This window comes from Hypomesus transpacificus, chromosome 7 (genome assembly GCF_021917145.1).
Source record: "Hypomesus transpacificus isolate Combined female chromosome 7, fHypTra1, whole genome shotgun sequence".
Taxonomy (NCBI): domain Eukaryota; kingdom Metazoa; phylum Chordata; class Actinopteri; order Osmeriformes; family Osmeridae; genus Hypomesus; species Hypomesus transpacificus.
In genome coordinates, this window is record NC_061066.1 from 8,088,044 (window position 1) to 8,106,311 (window position 18,268).

The 18,268-nt window shown below is 48.6% G+C and overlaps 1 protein-coding gene across 1 annotated transcript; it reads left to right on the forward strand.

Annotated features, from left to right (window-relative positions):
* Positions 1 to 334: 334 nt before the first annotated feature.
* On the forward strand, positions 335 to 17,548 carry sema3aa (sema domain, immunoglobulin domain (Ig), short basic domain, secreted, (semaphorin) 3Aa). Its single transcript, XM_047022672.1, has 16 exons — positions 335 to 579; positions 1,928 to 1,990; positions 6,196 to 6,315; positions 6,873 to 6,963; positions 7,060 to 7,179; positions 9,202 to 9,344; positions 9,467 to 9,581; positions 9,701 to 9,770; positions 12,035 to 12,179; positions 12,415 to 12,634; positions 12,825 to 12,916; positions 13,038 to 13,079; positions 13,288 to 13,445; positions 15,885 to 15,952; positions 16,041 to 16,186; positions 16,729 to 17,548. Exons 1-16 carry the CDS (start codon positions 421 to 423, stop codon positions 17,461 to 17,463), a joined length of 2,487 nt encoding a protein of 828 aa, XP_046878628.1. The 5' UTR covers positions 335 to 420; the 3' UTR covers positions 17,464 to 17,548.
* The last annotated feature ends 720 nt before the right edge of the window (positions 17,549 to 18,268 follow it).

Sequence of the window (18,268 nt, forward strand, 5' to 3'; positions counted from 1 at the left end):
CTCACCGGGCCGGGTAATGAGCTGAGCTGTGATTGGGTCATGCTGGGTTCGCCTCAGCGATGTCACGCCATGAGGGGTGAGATGTGAAACCCTTTCACACAGCAGAGAGCTTGGTGATCTTTACCTGATGACAGATGCTTAGAGGGTAACTTCACATGTGTTGAACCTGCCCCCCCCAACACACACACACACACACACATACATCTATCAACTCAACCACACAGCCTCCGTCTTCATGATCACAGCATTTGTGCCACACCATAGTCCAAACTAACTTGTAGTAAACTGCAGCAGTTGACCAGTCATTCTAACATTGACAGCTTTTGAAATCTTAAAGAGTGACGATTTACGATTAAAGATCATAAATTGTGAATGCAGGATGTGTGCTGACCGTTTCTTTCCTCCCTCAATCCTCCAGAGATGTTAGAATCCAGTAACCTCATCACCTTCAACGGCCTGGCCAACAGCTCAGGCTACGACACCTTCCTATTGGACGAGGAACGAGGCAGACTGCTGGTTGGAGCAGAAGATCACGTGTTTTCGTTCGACCTGGTCAACATCAACAGAGACAACCAACAGGTGAGGCTCTTTAACCCTCGTACACGATCGGTCACATGGTTAGGACTTCACAAAGACCATGGAACAACAACATACAGAAACACGCCTTTCAGGTCAGTTTCCCAGACATTGCAAGATGTCTAGTCTACGTCTAAGACCTTTCAACAGAGAATCCAGTTATTTTCCACTTTGTCAGATCTTTTCTAATGCTATGCGTTTCCTCTGCTTGCTCTCTGGCGTCCAGTACTGCCCCCCGCCCTCCCTCTTACCTCCTCCCTCCTCCCCCCCTCCTCCCTCCTCCCCCCCTCCTCCCTCTTACCTCTTTGTCTCCCTTCGTCCAGACAGATCTGTTAATAATTCCATTACTCCACCTGGAGTAGGTTAAGGGAGTCTTTTTTATCTGATTCTGAAAGCTACTGCAGAGATGAAGACTGACATGTAGAGGAGGCCTCAGGCAAACACAAAGTAAACCCCACTCAGGAACACTGAAATACACTTAGTGGACAGAGGATAGTTCATTCTCATATTCTGTAGGAGTTCTTTTACCCTTGGCAATGATGAGTTTCTTCCTCTCCTGATTTGGATCAGTGCGTCATTATCAAGATAAGCTGGAAAGTAGTGATTTAGCAAATCTGACGTAATTATCCTAAATGTGCTTTACTGCACAAGGCAGAAACGCTCTGCTGATTTGAAAAGGAGATTGCCCGGGAATGGAGTTTGTGTGGAGGTGTGCATGTGTGTGTTTGCAAGGCGGGAGCATTGGTATCCACACAGATGATTACAAGAAGTGTGTGTGTGTATGCCTACACACACACACACTGAGTTAAGGAGGTCTCATCTCCTGCAGGAGGAAGACAGAACAGCAGATAGACATCTAACCCTCCAAAATACTTCCTAGGTGGGCACCTCAGTAAAGTACTGGGAGTAAATTGAACTTTGAGGAAATGTTGTTTTCTGGGAGTGAACAGACCTAGTACTTGAGTATTTCCCTTGTTTTCTATCCGGGTTCAGCTTGTCTATCCCTTTATTTCTTAGTATGACACATTCTCTCCTTCATAAAAAGACCATCCATCTCTCATCATGTTCTGTATCACACACCCACTCACCCCCCCCTCTCTTTTCCTGCCCTTCCCCCTTCCTCATCTCCTGTTCTCTCTCTTTCTCTCTCTTTCTCTCTCTTTCTCTCTCTTTCTCTCTCTGTCCACAATGACTCAATCTCTGCTGCAGTTTTCCAGAGAAAAATGACACTCCCTGTCACCTCGTTTCAAAAATGATATAAAAAACCATGTTTTAACGATGTTTCTGTACGTGCTATGACACACTCTCTCCTTTCTGTCTTTTATAACTTGTTTTGGCTTTTTTTCCACAGATCGCATGGCCTGCCACGCCCTCAAAAAAGGACGAGTGCAAGTGGGCGGGGAAAGACCTTGGGGTGAGTTCAACACAACATGGTCCAGGGTGCCCCTTTAGCTCACCGAGTTAGTCCATGGATCATATTGGCTGAGGCCTAAATCTGTCCTTGGCCCTTTGCTGCATGTCTTCCCCTTCCCTTCCCTCTCTCTCTCTCTCTCTCTCTCTCTCTCTCTCTCTCTTTCTCTCTCTCTCTCTCTCTCTCTCTCTCTGTCTCTCTCTCTCTGTCTGTGTCTCTCCTGCCACACATCACTTAAACAGAGTCCAACAGAGCATGAAATAAGCCCAAAAAAATACCTTTAAAACACACAACATAAGCAGGACCCAGAAAGAAGTCTGGCCCTAGAATTCCACAAAAGTTCCCAGGTCAAATCCCCTCTAGGAAACTCTCCTAACCAAATATTTGAACAGGACAAACCCACCAGCACAGTGAAGGTATTAGTGATATTTTCACACACACACACACAGTTGAACCATGGCCCATGAGCCTCAGTGTAGCGTGGTGGTAGGTAGCTCGTCAGGTAGGAGGTGTGCTTGACCCGGTGGTCTGTCTGCACCAGATCATGGCTCAGGGAGTGTTTCCCCCTCTCCTTCCCCGCTGCGGGTGCTTGTTTGTGCAGAGACCGGGGCGAGACTCGCGAGGCTAGGCAGGAACACACCTACCGCTCAGTGTTCACTGTTTATTATCCTCTGAGATGTGCATGCTCTGTTCTAATACCATAGAGGGGGGGGGGGGGGGGGGGGGGGGGGGGGGGGGGGGGGCATGAGTGTGTGTGTGTGTTATATCTGCCTTGCATGGTTTGCCCTCTCTGTGTGTTATCTGATCCTAATTTCACGGCCTGTTGCAGGTGCAGCAGAGGAGAAAGAGAGATAGAAAGAGAGAGAGAGAGTTGGGATTATATGAGATTAACTAGTCCAGTCTCTACTGTAAATCATAGAGGATCCACCTGGGTTAGAGTCGCTGCCAGGTTTGGGGATTTCACACATATACACAAGCAGTATTCATACACTCTGCAAGCTTAAAATATGAAAAAAAACCTTGTGTGTTAGCAACCAAAACACACACAAACACACACCATGATAAAGCATTTGCGTGCGGTGAAAATGTTTACTCGGGAATACGAGGCGATGAAAGCAGACTTGGAACGGGCGCAGAGGCTTGATTAGGACATTACAAAAGCGTTCAGAGCACAGAGCTGTACTTTAAAATCAGCAGTGAGCAGCAACGATTCTCTGTTATAACTGTGACTGTGCTTTTCATTTCAGTATAGATGGTCTTTCTTACTAATCATTTGACTGGAAAGATGTGCAGGTGCTCCAAACAGTTTTACTGGAGCAATGAAGAAAAACGGGTAGTTCAAAATATTTATTGTAGTGAAGACTACATCTTTTGGGTTAGGGTTAACATTAGGGTTTAGGGTTGAAGGTAAGGTTTGTCTAACTCACAGTAAAATAAGAGCTAGCTAGCTAACCGATTTGAGCAGTAACATTAGCTAGGCTATCTAGTTAACCATGTTTAGCTACATTATACTGAATTATCAGATTTTAAAGTTGCTTGCTAGTTGTTAATGTTAACAGATAAATAATTGGTCTCTCAAATTTGGTTCCATTTCATAATATAATGTAACATGTATCTCAGTTTCTAACAAAAATCTGGAAACGGGAGAGATCGCCGTTGTGAGAGCGACCTGTTATTGGTCGATGAAAAGTTGCACAATTAGAGTGTAGGGTTAAGAGAGAAATAGTTAAGTGTTAACAACCTGTTGTGGTTATTAAAAGTCACGTTTGTAACTTCACAGGAAGTTGTAGACCTGGCCTATTCTTTCCCGTTAATATGTTGGCTATCACTGTCATGTGCATATAGCCAAAAGATGCGGTGTATTCACACCATACCCGCACAGCAGCAGGGGCCACCTTTTGTCGTGTATGTCATATAGACAAAGTTGGCAACCCTAAGTTTATGGCAAATCATTTTTCACCCCCATGCTGGCACGGCATGTTCGAATGCCTCTCTTAACTCCTGTCAGGGCTTTGGCACTAACCTTCCTCGCTGCTAATGATCCACAGCCCACAAGAAACCTAAACAGCTCTTCAGCAAGGGAATTAATGAGAAGGCTTATGTTGTATAAAGAGAGGACCTTTAGAAGGATTGTGGGCAGACATTTTGCTTTGATTGTCAGTCATTACTACAATGTTAGAAAGCACATAGAATGAAGTAGTGTGGTTACACGTTCACACGATCAACGTACGGAGGTTATTTCGGTTTAGGTTGTAGAAGACATGGTTGTGGTTTGGTTAGACCCTAAAAGGTTGGCACCTCTGGTGTTTGTATGTCATCATGTGAAAAGCTTCTGGCCGTTGAACGTTTTCAACTGACTTTGGCGGTGGATTTAAATAAACACGGAGAGAAAACAGAGCAGGGTTTAACCCGTTAGGAGTAGCGTCACACGTGATATTTCTAATGCGGGTCCCACAGTGTAACGTTGCATATATGTGATTTGAACCTTAGAATAATGATTCAAATAGTTTCCGATAGACAAAAACCATGCGACTAACGCTTTAGTATGGCTTCAAAATTTACTACTGAGAAGGCTAACAAGTAACACTAGCATTGTAGTAACATTGCTACGAGTATTACGCTAGGTAACTTAGCCCGGAAGCTAACTAAAACTAGCTTGCTACCGTTTCGTAAAAATAACTTGCCCTGTGGGGACCGTCGGAAATATTCAGAACTCACGCATCTAAAGGCTCCCTCCATCAGTTCACAAACAAATTGTGCAGTAAAGGGATGGGAACAGTTTCAAGTGTGTCAGTGTAGTATAAACAATGATTTGGTGTGTTGTTGAAAGGTGACCTAGCCACACCTTGTGACTTTAGCATCATTTCATGAGGTCAGTTATAGACAGAACGCAAAACTTCTGTTGACACAGATGGGTCGTTTTTGTTATCTTAATGACCCGGCAAAGATATATATATATATATATATGTGTGTGTAGCTGGAGCAAAAGTTGTGAAGGAGAGGAGTGTGGGATTTGAGGTGGAAAGACTGCGTGTGTATGTGTGTGTTTCTGTCTATGTGTGTGGTAGAAAGAAAGACAGAGAGGAATAAAGGAGAGAGAGTATGCAGCTTGCATAAAAAGTATGATGTTTTTGGGTGAAAATAGAACCATGAGGTGTGTGTGTATGTCATTAAATTAACCCAGCTTGAGTTTGATCTTTTTAGCACATGTACCCTGAATGAACCTCTTGAGGATCTTCATAAAGACCAGGGTAGATTACATTTACATTTAGTCATTTAGCAGACGCTCTTATCCAGAGCGACTTACAGTAAGTACAAGGACATTCCCCCGAGGCAAGTAGGGTGAAGTGCCTTGCCCAAGGGACACAACGTCATTTGGCACAGCCGGGAATCGAACTGGCGACCTTCTGATTACTAGCCCGACTCCCTCACCGTTTAGCCACCTGACTCCCAAGATTAACCAATCCTGTTCATTACTGCTCTCATAAACAATCTCTCTGCACTGGGACTGTCCACGTGTGCTGGGGATTGAATCCAAATACCTTCTGTAAACCCAAACAGATGGATCATTAGACATCTGACGAGAACTAGACTGATTTGTGGTGCAGGTGGGAATTTCTCTCACTGCGACCAACCGACCCTCAATTTTACAAGTAATTTCAAGAGCATGGGGAAACGTCTACTTTAGATGGAGGGTTGAGAGGATGTAAGTTTAGTTTAGTTTGGAGTCTGTATGGCTAGACATTATAGTTAGTGTGGAGTATGATAATAAATAAAATTATCCCGAATGTAGGCAATGCTGTAGTTCTTATTACAATAATCTTATTAGAGAGGAAGAAGTACCTGAAAAGTTCTGGTCTGTCTATTTAGAGTTACATTTACATTTAGTCATTTAGCAGACGCTCTTATCCAGAGCGACTTACAGTAAGTACAGGGGTACATTCTCCCCGAGGCAAGTAGGGTGAAGTGCCTTGCCCAAGGACACAACGTCATGTGCACCGACCGGGAATCGAACTGGCAACCTTCAGATTACTAGCCCAACTCCCTCACCGCTCAGCCACCTGACTGAGTTACTGAACGTACTGGATTGTGTACACATGCTATACACAGACCAGTGTCTTTCTCTCACGTGTGGTTGGCACAGCTCCCAGGACACGATAAGAACAAATCAGTGTTTGTTGACGTTAGCTTCCATTTTCTCTCTCCAGAAAGAGTGTTCGAACTTCGTGCGAGTGCTCCAGCCCTTCAACCAGACCCACTTGTACATCTGTGGAACAGGAGCCTTCCACCCCATCTGTGCTTACCTTGAGATGGGCAAGCGTGCAGAGGTAAGGAGGCCTGACACAGAACCAGATCATCTGGAAAGGAGAGGACAGGGAGGAAATGAAAGAACCGCTCTCTCGCTCCAAAGTTGTCATCTGTCTACAAGTCGATCAGTGTAGCAGTAGGGTGGAGCTGTGTGTGTGTGTGTGTGTCTGTCTGTGTGTGTGTGTCTGTCTGTGTGTGTGTGTGTCTGTGTGTGTGTGTGTCTGTCTGTGTGTGTGTGTGTGTGTGTGTGTCTGTGTGTGTGTCTGTCTGTGTGTGTGCACCAATGCTGCTCTGTTACTTAGATTGACCTGCATGAGTTCACCAGGGCTTGGATTGGTCTTTCTATCTTCATTTCACATCTGCAGAGTGGAGTTAAGTTACTCTAATGTGTTTTGGGGGAGGTGGTGATGAGGTTAAACCCCATCTTTCTCAGACAATAGCTACTGTGAGAAGCTATTAAAAGCAAACTTTGGCCAAAGGTAGCGAGAAGTACTTTTGAGAAGGTTACTTTAAGTCCAGGTTGTCTTAAATGGACTTCCTACAAGCTTTGAAATCTCAACTGACCCTTTTGTCACAGGACAACATCTTCAGGTTGGAGCCATATTTTGAAAATGGACGAGGGAAAAGCCCTTACGACCCCAAGATGCTCTCTGCCTCCATTCTGATCGGTGAGTCCGACTGATTGTGCTTCCTGTTGGTGGGCTGATACGGGAAGATTTCATCTGATTTGTTCTTTAATGTTCATGTTTTTTTCTGATTGGCAGATGGGGAGCTGTACTCTGGAACGTCTGCCGATTTCATGGGAAGAGACTTTGCCATTTTCAGAACCCTGGGAGAGCATCATCCAATCAGAACAGAGCAACATGACTCAAGATGGCTGAATGGTAAAATACTTTTTGAAAATTAAACTGAGCTATTATGCTAGCATGCTAAAGTTACTTATTTAGTGGGTGAATCATGACTCCTAAAGGTCAGTACAATGAGGTGTACTTGAGACAATACAGCAAAGGATATATAAAAATTATAACCTTTATGCAAAATTGCAAAAGCAAAATGCTCTCTGATTGGTCAGTTGTTAAGAAAGGGCACAATCCATTGCTTTGTTGAATTTGATCTTGGAGACGCTGATAATCCTTAAACGTAGTCAATCAACACCATTCACCGTGGAAACAGAGATGTCGGATCCCATTCACAAATCCATGGAGCTTGATTGTGTGGGGTTTGATTGCACGATGGTTGCTGGCCAGATTATGGAGGCTGGGGCAGGGTGGGGAACGAGCGATCAGATGGACCGTCTGGAGAACTGGAGATGGGGAGCTACAAAAGGTCAATTTTGAGCTTTTCCGAAAATCTTTTTTTCCATTTTTTAACGGTGAAGTTAATCCCCTTGTCAGCTGTTTTCCTGTGGTGGAGTCAGATTCCGAACTCAGCTTCTTGCGATGAATGCTGTGACATATGCATAAAGAGCGATTTTGGTTGGAAAAAAAGGTATTCTCCGCATCTTAATCCTCCTCGAGCTGTTCTCTCTTCAAACGGATACGCTAGAGACCTCCTCCGGTCACCCTGGTTAAATCCATCTGTTCCCTCACAAAAGAGGAACTGTAATTGGAAGGATTACCAGAAGGGGATATTCAATGGACCCTTATCAACAGGGTGTATGATCCTCTAAGCTACAGGAGAGAATACTTCATGGCTATTGATACTGGAATGAGTGTTTACTTCAAAAGGCTTTAGGGCGAAACCTGGCTGCTAGTTCTGTAGATCTGGACCTGGCTATATGTTTACACTTCTCCCCGTCTTTTAACACTGGCTGACTTTCTGGCTGTAGTTAAGCTCCTGTCGAATGAAGTGGCCTTTGTTGGACAATAAATGAAATGTATTAAATGGCATGAACTCAGTGGTGGGGAGGTTGTGGGGTCGATGTGTGTGCATGTGCTGAATGGCAAGTATTCAACGGCACCATGGTGGTTCAGCACCACGGGTATGTATGTGTGTGTGTGTGTGTGTGTACAAACATTGAACTGAACGATGGAATAGCACAACAGCTGCGTCTGTGTGTGTGTGTACAGGCTGCATCTGTGTGTGTCTTGTGATTCATACCCAAGGTCTGGCCACACCACACAGAGCGTATAAATCTGGGGCACGCATCCGTTTTCTTGCGGCCAAGGTCTCCCCTTCTTTCCACGACTCCATCCTCTGCAGTCACCAGAGAGGCGAAACATGGCCCCAGTTGTAGCCACTCGGCGTGGGCGCCACGGCAACCCTGGCTCACGCCTGACGACGCCTCCTGCGACTACTCCCCGGATTGCTTTCCCCTGAGCGCCTTCCCCCTCTGGCTGCGGACACCACGCCGCACACAGACACACTGCCCATCATCACCATGTCCCTTCCCCCTCTGGCTGCGGACACCACGCCGCACACAGACACACTGCCCATCATCACCATGTCCCTGCCCCCTCTGGCTGCGGACATCCGAGCCTCGGGCTCCTGGCTTAACCGTTTAGTTTTGATTTCCTCTCGCTTTCCCAAAGCCCTGATGGATTTATTCAAGTGTATTAGAGCGCTCAATCGGTACCATGTGTGTTTGTGGGGATGTGGGTTCTCTTAGGGGTTCTGGAGGGTTTGGGAGGGATTGGGTGCCCCTTGGTTCTTGTGGAATGAGATAGCGTTAGGGGTTAGAGCTTGGTGTTGCGATGTAACCATAATGTGTCGGTGTGATGTGTAATGTTTTGGGAGAAAGAGATGGAGTGCTATATACACACAGTGTCTGAAGTGCAGTAAATATTGTTTGTCAAGCTTGTGTGCGAGTGCGTACGTAATAGGTTGATAAATGTGCTCTTAGTGAAAGAATGTGCACATCTACAGAACATTACAAATATCGATGTGTGTGTGTGTGCACGCTCCAGACCCAAGGTTTGTGGGCGTGAATCTGATCCCTGAGAGCGACAACCCAGAGGACGATAAGATCTTCCTGTTCTTCCGAGAGAACGCCATGGATGGAGAGAACACAGGCAAAGCCACCGTCGCCAGGATAGGACAGCTGTGTAAGGTAGGACCACCTTAGCCAGGATAGGATGGTTGTCTAAGGTAACAACACTCGTTCACTTTCAAAGTGTCTCTGAAGCCTGTGGATGTTTCCTGAGTGTGTTAAGTGTTGTGTTGTTTCTGCAGAATGACCTTGGAGGCCACAGAAGCCTGGTCAACAAATGGACCACCTTCCTCAAGGCTCGTCTCACATGCTCAGTGCCCGGAGCCAACGGCATCGACACACACTTCGACGAACTGCGTGAGTGTGTGTGTGTGTGTGGGGTGGAGGGGAGGTGTGGAAGGGTAGGCAGATGTGTACAGCACTGTGTGTATCTGGTGTGTGTGTTTAATACTCAGGTTGTTTTGGTGTGTTTTTAGAGGATGTTTTTCTGATGAGCTCCAAAGATCCAAAGAACCCTGTGATCTACGCGGTTTTCACCACATCCAGGTATTTACAGATGTGTACATGTCAAATATGTTCATAAAAACATTACTGACATTATTAACATTGTACCAAACAGATGTGCTCAAGGTCAAGATTATGGTCACTAACAGTTCTTCAGAGCCCAGCTCATTCTAGGGTTCAAAATAAGGGCCTTTTTTCCATCTGACATCTGTTGAGTTGACATTTGGTTGTTACTACTGTAGGGCAATCTATGAAATATTGAAACAGTTTCCTTTTGGACAAGCAAGTCTTGGTGTATGTGAAAAACATTTTTATTTCCCTCTCTTATTTTTTTTCTTTTCCTTTTTCTCGTTCCATTTCTCCGCCCGTAATCCTCAAATGACATGTAATGAATCCCAACTCAAGGTTACGATTCTCCGGGTGTGCCCCGTCCCCCCCAAAAAATCCAGACGCCGCTTTTGTTCGCTAATCCACTTACAGGTGGTCGGCATCTCCCAACCTCCCGCTCAATTCTCAAATTGAAAATTCCTTTCAGCCCATTTATTTTTTTCCCCTTTGCTACCTGACTGTCTATTCATTGAGGCCTTGGCAGAAATGCTCGTAGGAAATCAGATTAGGTGGTTGTGGAGACTGACAGGGTGGAGGACATGTGAGCACGGCTCTTCAGGAACAAACTCCTCTCCCCTGGTCCGCGCTAGCCTTGGGCACACGTCTCTCCCCTGGTCAGCGCTAGCCTTGGGCACACGTCTCTCCCCTGGTCAGCGCTAGCCTTGGGCACACGTCTCTCCCCTGGCCTTGGGCACGTGGACCTGCGTGAGCACGATTGTACCAGACGCAGCCCCTGTTGTTCCACCTTGAGGCAGAGTTAGATCATCAAAGTAGAGAGGCTAAAGAAAGCAGGTTTTTACAGATGGCATGGTGTCTGGAGTCCAGGCATGTCTATCTGTAACGTTTACACAAACACTCGACGGCGGATCTCCAAGGTAACGATAAGAGAAGCTGAATAGACCGCCAGGGCGCTTCAGCGAACGGGGGCCGCCTCGCATCACAAACCCTGGGTGGATTTTCTCAGCTTTTCTAAAGTGTGCATGGAGGGTGGGGGGGTTGGGGGGAGATGGTGGAGGGGCAGGGTAGGACGCGGCACTTGAAAATTCAATTACAGGGCTTTGAGGAATTAGAGTCGTTTAATTGGTTTTGCAAGTGCCCAGTTTTCAGAGATGAATAGAGCCGGCATTCAGGGGGAATGGCTTTTAATATCACCGTTTAATGAGGCCCACAAGCCGCCGCTGACGGATCGATGTTTGATTCTCGCTGTGTGTGTGCGTGTGTGTGAGTGTGTGTGTGTGTGCTTGTGTGTGTGTGTGAGTGTCTCCAAAGCGTGTTCGTCAGTGCAAGGCGAGCCCGTGTTCTTTATCCACGCGAGGCAGAGATATAGGAAAGTCTTTATGCCCTTTGGTTAATTGAATTTCTTCCTAATTAGCATTTTACAAATGCTAATCCATTCATCTTCCATGCTTTGGTGGTTGTGACTGTGCGGTTGCATGCTCCTCTCAGAACTGCTGAGATGCACTCATCACACGCACACAGCCAGACAGGGATCAGCCATTCCTGACTCCTACAGCCAGATGGATTCTATCCTGAGTATCTTTAGCTGATGAACCTGCCGTCCTATGAATTATGAACTAAGCTCCATTTCAGTTGAATTCCAATGTTGATTGTTTTGCATTTGAAAGAAATCTTCTAACTGCAATACTAACTGTCTCTACGTTCTGCAATACCTAATACCGTTTAACTCGACACAGATATTCATGACCTCTTCTGGGTTCCATTTCGGAATTTTCTGTCAGAATACCTCAGTTCCGTGCATGTTCCATAGCGATGCATCAGAAATGAATGCCTGCCTTTTTGGTAGCCTGCCTAGATTCCAGGCCTTTCCCCCGAAGCTGGAAACCATCACATCCAATGTTCCGATCTGTCATCAGTTTGTTAAGTGACGACAACGTTTTTCATCTTCTGCATTTAGTCTTTCAGGGAAGGGTCACATTCAGGACTTTCCACTGGATTCATGAGGCCTCATATTGATTTGTTGTGATAGATCCGTAACGTATCTGCATTTTCATTTATCCATCCCTCCCTCCCTTTCTCTCTCTCTTTCACTCTCTCTCTCTTTGACTCTCTTTCTCTCTCTCTCTCTCTCTCTCTCTCTCCTATACCTTATTCCTTTTTCATCCTCTACTATATCTCCTTCCTCCCATCCCTCTCTCCACTCCTCCATCCCTCTGTCCCGCTCCTCCCCTCTCTTCCAGCAATATCTTCAAGGGCTCTGCAGTGTGTATGTACAGCATGGCTGACGTCAGGAGGGTGTTCCTGGGCCCCTACGCCCACAGAGATGGCCCGAACTTCCAGTGGGTTCCCTTCCAGGGGCGCGTGCCCTACCCCCGCCCTGGCACGGTGAGTCGCTGCCTCGAGAACCCTCTGTGGTACTTGCTGTAGGGGACGCAGAACCCTCTGTGGTACTTGCTGTAGGGGACGCAGAACCCTCTGTGGTACTTGTTGTTGTTGTTGCAGTGCAGAATGCAGGGGTGTAGGTTTGTTTTCAACTTTTTTATAACCGAGGATGCGGCCGATGCGAAACTCAAACGTCCCCTGTTCGTCCTCTCTCCCCTCTCATCCTCTCATGCCCCAGTGCCCCAGCAAAACCTTCGGGGGGTTCGACTCCACCAAAGACTTGCCCGATGACGTCATCACCTTCGCCAGGGGGCACCCCGCCATGTACAACCCGGTTCACCCCATGGGGGGGCGCCCCATCGTGGTGCGGACAGACGTGGAGTACCAGTTCTCCCAGCTGGTGGTGGACCGGGTGGAGGCAGAGGACGGCCAGTATGACGTCATGTTCATCGGCACAGGTGAGGAGCAGCGCTGCCCAAACACACCTGGCCAGGAGTCGCTGTTGTCTCTCTGAAATGTCGCAAAAAGTCGCTAAGTTACGTGATGACGTCATGCATTGCGTCCGCGTGAGGACCCAAGGAAACAGGAAACAGATCAAGGTTGAGGAAGTAGGAAGCTCACTGTGATTCTGCTGTGTTCCTGTTCCAGACCTGGGCACCGTGCTGAAGGTGGTCACCATCCCCAGGGAGAGCTGGCACGACCTGGAGGAGGTGGTGCTGGAGCAGATGACCGTGTTCCCGGTACGCTCCCGTCCTGAACGCTGTCAAACAGTCACCGTAACAAGGGTCTTCACCAATACTGAGATGGTATGGGAAGAAAGAACTCATTACTAACATCTGATCTTATGTTCTGCTTTGTTAGGAGCCCACACCCATAACTGCCATGGAGCTTTCTACCAAGCAGGTAAGAACTGGGATCTGAGGCACTGCCTCTGTGGGATCTGAGGCAGTGCCTCTGTGGGATCTGAGGCAGTGCCTCTGTGGGATCTGAGGCAGTGCCTCTGTGGGATCTGAGGCAGTGCCTCTGTGGGATCTGAGACACTGCCTCTGTGGGTTCTGAGGCAGTGCCTCTGAATGTGAGAGCTCACCAGTCTGTGTTCTCTGTCGAGCAGCAGCAGCTGTACCTGGGCTCGGCTCTGGGCGTATCCCAGATGCCCCTGCACCGCTGTGAGGTGTACGGCAAGGCGTGTGCGGAGTGCTGTCTGGCCAGGGACCCTTACTGTGCATGGGACGGGACAGAGTGCTCCAGATACTTTCCAACCGCCAAAAGGTAAGAACACACACACACACGTAAGTACACACACAAGCAGAAGTAAATAGAAGCCTGGCCATTCTTGCAGGTGTATACAGGAATACAGGATGTGACCGTGTGTGAGTTGGTCAACAACCACAGGCTTACTGTTAAGACAAGCACACACACATAGGCAAACACACACACACACAGGTAAACACGCACAAAGAATGCTTAGAATGATTGCTGAATTCCACAGCCAGAGTCCAAACCAGCCCCACACACAGTCAGAGCAGCAGTAGCACAGTTGTGACCACTTTACCATTCAGCCAAGGAGTAACAGTAACCCACACAGCCAGAACACACACACACAGCCAGATCACCCACACACAGCCAGATCACACACACACACAGCCAGATCACACACACACACAGTCAGATCGCACACACACACAGCCAGATCACACACACACACAGCCAGATCACACACACACAGCCAGATCGCACACACACAGCCAGATCACACACACACACACACACACACACACACACAGCCAGATCACACACACACACACAGCCAGAACACACACACACAGCCAGATCACACACACACATCAAATTATACCCAACAGGAGCGTTCTAACCACGTCACCCTAAAGCGAGGAGGTATGAACAAACACACCCTCAAATTACCCAGTCAGAATCAGGATCAGCCTGACCGCCTCAGACCTCCACACCCGCATGGCGCCCAGCGGGGGAAGCACACACACACACACACACATGTAAACACACACACACATGTATACACATGCACACACACTAACACACACATGTATACAAACACACACTTATGTATATATAGTCAACACTCAACCTCTTTCTCTCTGTCTATCTCTCTTTCTCTCTCTCTATCTCTCTCTCTCTCTGTCTCTCTCTCTCTCTCTCACACCCACACCACTTCTTTGGTGCGTCTCACAGTGGTGGGTGCTAGAAGTAGGCCAGAGGGCGGGCCTGGTTCTGGGGCTAGGAATAGGCCTGAGGGCTGGCTTAGCCTGGCCTAGCCTGGCCTGGCCTGGCCTGGCCTGGCACACCTCCATTCAGGGCCAGCCTGAGGCCTCCTCTCCTCTCCAGATCTTTTCCCAAATGAGATCCAGACCGCTCTGACCTACCTCACACGTGCGCAGACATCGAACGGCAGGAATGTTGCTGAGGACACCTCCTACAGGGGAGGAGGAGGGGAGGAGGAGGAGGGAGGAGGAGAGAGGAGAGGCAGGAGGAGGTGGTGGAGGGAGAGGAGAGAGGAGAGAGGACAGGCAGGAGGAGGTGGTGGAGGGAGGAGGAGAGAGGAGAGGCAGGAGGAGGTGGAGAGAGAGAGGAGGAAGAATGAGAATGGAGTGTGGGGGTATTTTATATATTGAGAGAGATGGAGAGACAAAGAGAGAGAGAAAAAGAGAGAGAGAGAGAGAGAGAGAGAGAGAGAGAGAGAGAGAGAGCGAGAGAGAGAGAGAGAGAGAGAGAGAGAGAGAGACAGAGAGAGAGACAGAGAGAGAGACAGAGAGAGAAAACGAGATAGAGCAGGGACTGAGTGGAACTCAAACACACTAACACACACATATATACACACACACACACACACAGTAATGCACCAGCTTGGTTGCACACACACAAACACCATCCAACCGTCCAATTGCAAACACCACTCTCTCCCTCCATCCGTTCCCCCCAAACTGCTCCCCTCTCTTTCTTCACAACCCTTAAAAAGACCTGGTCACTGGAGACCTGTGCGTCTGGCTGAGCCCTCCTCTCTCTCCCCTTTCATTTTTAATGTTCATGTCAAGAAATATGGCCTTGGCCAGAACCCAGCAGCACATGGGGACAGAGGGGGCATGTTTGCAGTTATCCAGTAAAGCCAGGCTGTGAAAACGACACAGCGGAGCGGGGAAATCTGGCGTCTGGCGGGTACAAAGCTTTCTGCGTGGGATTTCTTTACGAGGAATCTTAAGGCCGAACAGTGTTGTTTCAGAACGCGCATAATGAGAAAGCGCTGGACAATGAATCACGGTTCATTCATGGCGTAGGTTTATATACTCTTACAAACGCGCCAGCTTTTTTATGTGAGTTCTTCTGCTCACTCTGTGCATATTTATTAGCATAAGAAAGACGGTGGAAAATCTGTTCATTGTAGTTCAAGTGGACTGTTGTTCTTGAACTGTCCCTCGGGTAAACACTGCCCCCTAGTGGTAGATAACAATACTTCAAGAAATGGCTAAAACTGTGTGGCAGTCAGAAACACAGTACAGATGTTTCTGGAATCAGTACTTTACTCAACTATTTTCTACTTGAGTGAAGGATGTGTGTAATTGTGCCATCTCTGATGGGAGTTAAATGTCACAAAGCAGAAGCAACAAACTGTGTTAAGCAGAAGGGGCTGGTCTTCTGTGGCTTATTGTTCTCATCCAGCTTCTCCTTGTTTCTCAGGAGAACGAGACGCCAGGATATCAGGAACGGAGATCCTCTCTCCCAGTGCTCTGACCTGCAGCACCACGGTACACACACACACACACACACACACACAATTCATGTTCCTTATCAACACACTCCCTCACACACTAAACGCTGTGTGTGTGTGTGTAGATGATATGGATGGGCTGGGCAGGGTGCAGGACAGGAGTGTGTTTGGCGTGGAGAACAGCAGCATGTTCCTGGAGTGCAGCCCCAAATCCCAGAGAGCACTCATCTACTGGAAGTTCCAGAGACCCAACGAGGAACGCAAGCACGAGGTTAGTACACACACACACACAGGCACACACACACACACAGGCACACACAGGCACACACACAGGCACACAGGCACACACACACAGGCACACACACACAGGCACACACACGCACAGGCACACACACACGGGCACACACACACAGGCACACATACACGCTCTCCTTATCTGTCATAATCAGCACTAGTATCTAGTTCCCATGGAGATGCTTGTTAGTTTGACAGCTGACACCCTGTCACCTGCTGTGTTAGGGGAAACTCCTTTCCTCCATCTTATTATCACAGACTCAATGTTGACCTCGAACCTCTGACCTAGTGTGGGTGGTAACTGAGGTGAGAAACGCTGTCTGGGGGCGGAGGTGTTCGGGTCGTGACCCAGTGATGTAAGCGACAATACCGTGTGACTGAACCGTCTTTTTCTGCACTTTCTCTCCCTCCCGCCCGCCCGCCCTCCCTCCCTTCTCCCCTCCCTTCTCCCCTCCCTTCTCCCCTCCCTCCCTTCTCCCCTCTCTCCCTCCCTTCTCCCCTCCCTCCCTTCCTCTCCAGATCAAGGTGGAGGACAGGGTGATCCGTACGGAGCAAGGCCTCCTGCTTCGCAGCCTTGTCCAGTCCGACTCCGGCGTGTACCACTGCCACGCCGTGGAGCACGGCTTCATCCAGCCCCTGCTGCGCCTCACCCTCCAGGTCATCCCCTCCCAGAGGCTGGGCGAGCTGCTCCCAGGGCCCCCGGCCGGGGAAGGGGCCCAGGGCCACTCGCCCAAAAACAAGCCGTGGTACCGGGACTTCCTGTCCCTCCTGGACCACCCGGACCTGAACAGTGTGGAGGAGTTCTGTGACCGCGTCTGGCGGAAGGAACGCAAGCAGCGGAGGGTGAAGACCACCGGCGTCCAGGGGGTGTCCCTCAGGGCGGACGGTCCGGGCGGCCCCAGCCTCGCGCCCAGGGCCAAGGGCCCCGGCAGCCCGCCCAACGCCCAGAAGCAGCAGGGAGGACCTCCGTCTGAGGTCAGCCAGAAGCTCGCGAGGACCCAGGGCGTCGAGGGGACCCCGCAGAGCCCCAACTCCCAGAAACCTCAACTGATATTGGGTACGGTGAGCAGTCAACTGCCCAAGAACAACCAGAAGGGCCAAGGAGGTCAGGGGGGCTCCCAGGGGGGTGGGGGGGCCCAGGGGGGTGGGGGGGCCCGGGGGGGGGGGGCAACACAACGCCAAGTGGAGGCGCATGCAAGAGAACAAGAAGGGACGCAACCGGAGAACACACGAGCAGCAGAGACCCCCGCGTAGTGTGTGAGACCACCACACACACACCTCATACACACACACACACACACACCTCATACACACACACACACAAACCTCATACACACACACACACACACCTCATACACACACGTACACACACCTCATACACACACATACACACCTCATAAACACCACACATCTGTTCTGTTCACTCATCTACAGATTCATTTTAATTATAAACTATGTAGGGGCATACAATCATACTCCATTCTCATAATCCGAGCACACACACAGGCAAGAGTGACCATACACACACACACACACACACACACACACACATACAAAGAAAAACATACTCTCACACACTGCAAATACCCTGTGAAGACTTTTAGAAGACCGAAGACAAACAGGATAGAGAACAAAAATCTGAAATTGAATGCGTACTGTAAATTCTGAACCTGGGTGGGGCGTGACTGAGGCCCTCTGGTTCACCACAAGGAACTGCACAGTCCAGCGCTTGGGAGAGGAGCTCCGTGGTTGACTTTCAGGCCTCCTGTACATAAGCTAGTTACTTATCTGACAGGACAGGACACACATGACAAACCGTTTCTGACTTTATAGAACAGGAAGTTTGTCGCTGCTTCCTGTTCTCTGACGTGAGGATGGGCGGGGCGATGAAAGATGATGTAACGCTTCCTGGATTTAGAATGGCGACAAAGACCTGTGTGAGGGGGGGGAATCAAGTCACTCAGACTCCGAGCACTCTCATTTACAGAAACACTCGCAAACATTGTGTCGTTTTCAGAGAGCGAACTTTGCATCGGAGCCCACTGAGTCGCGTTGAGAC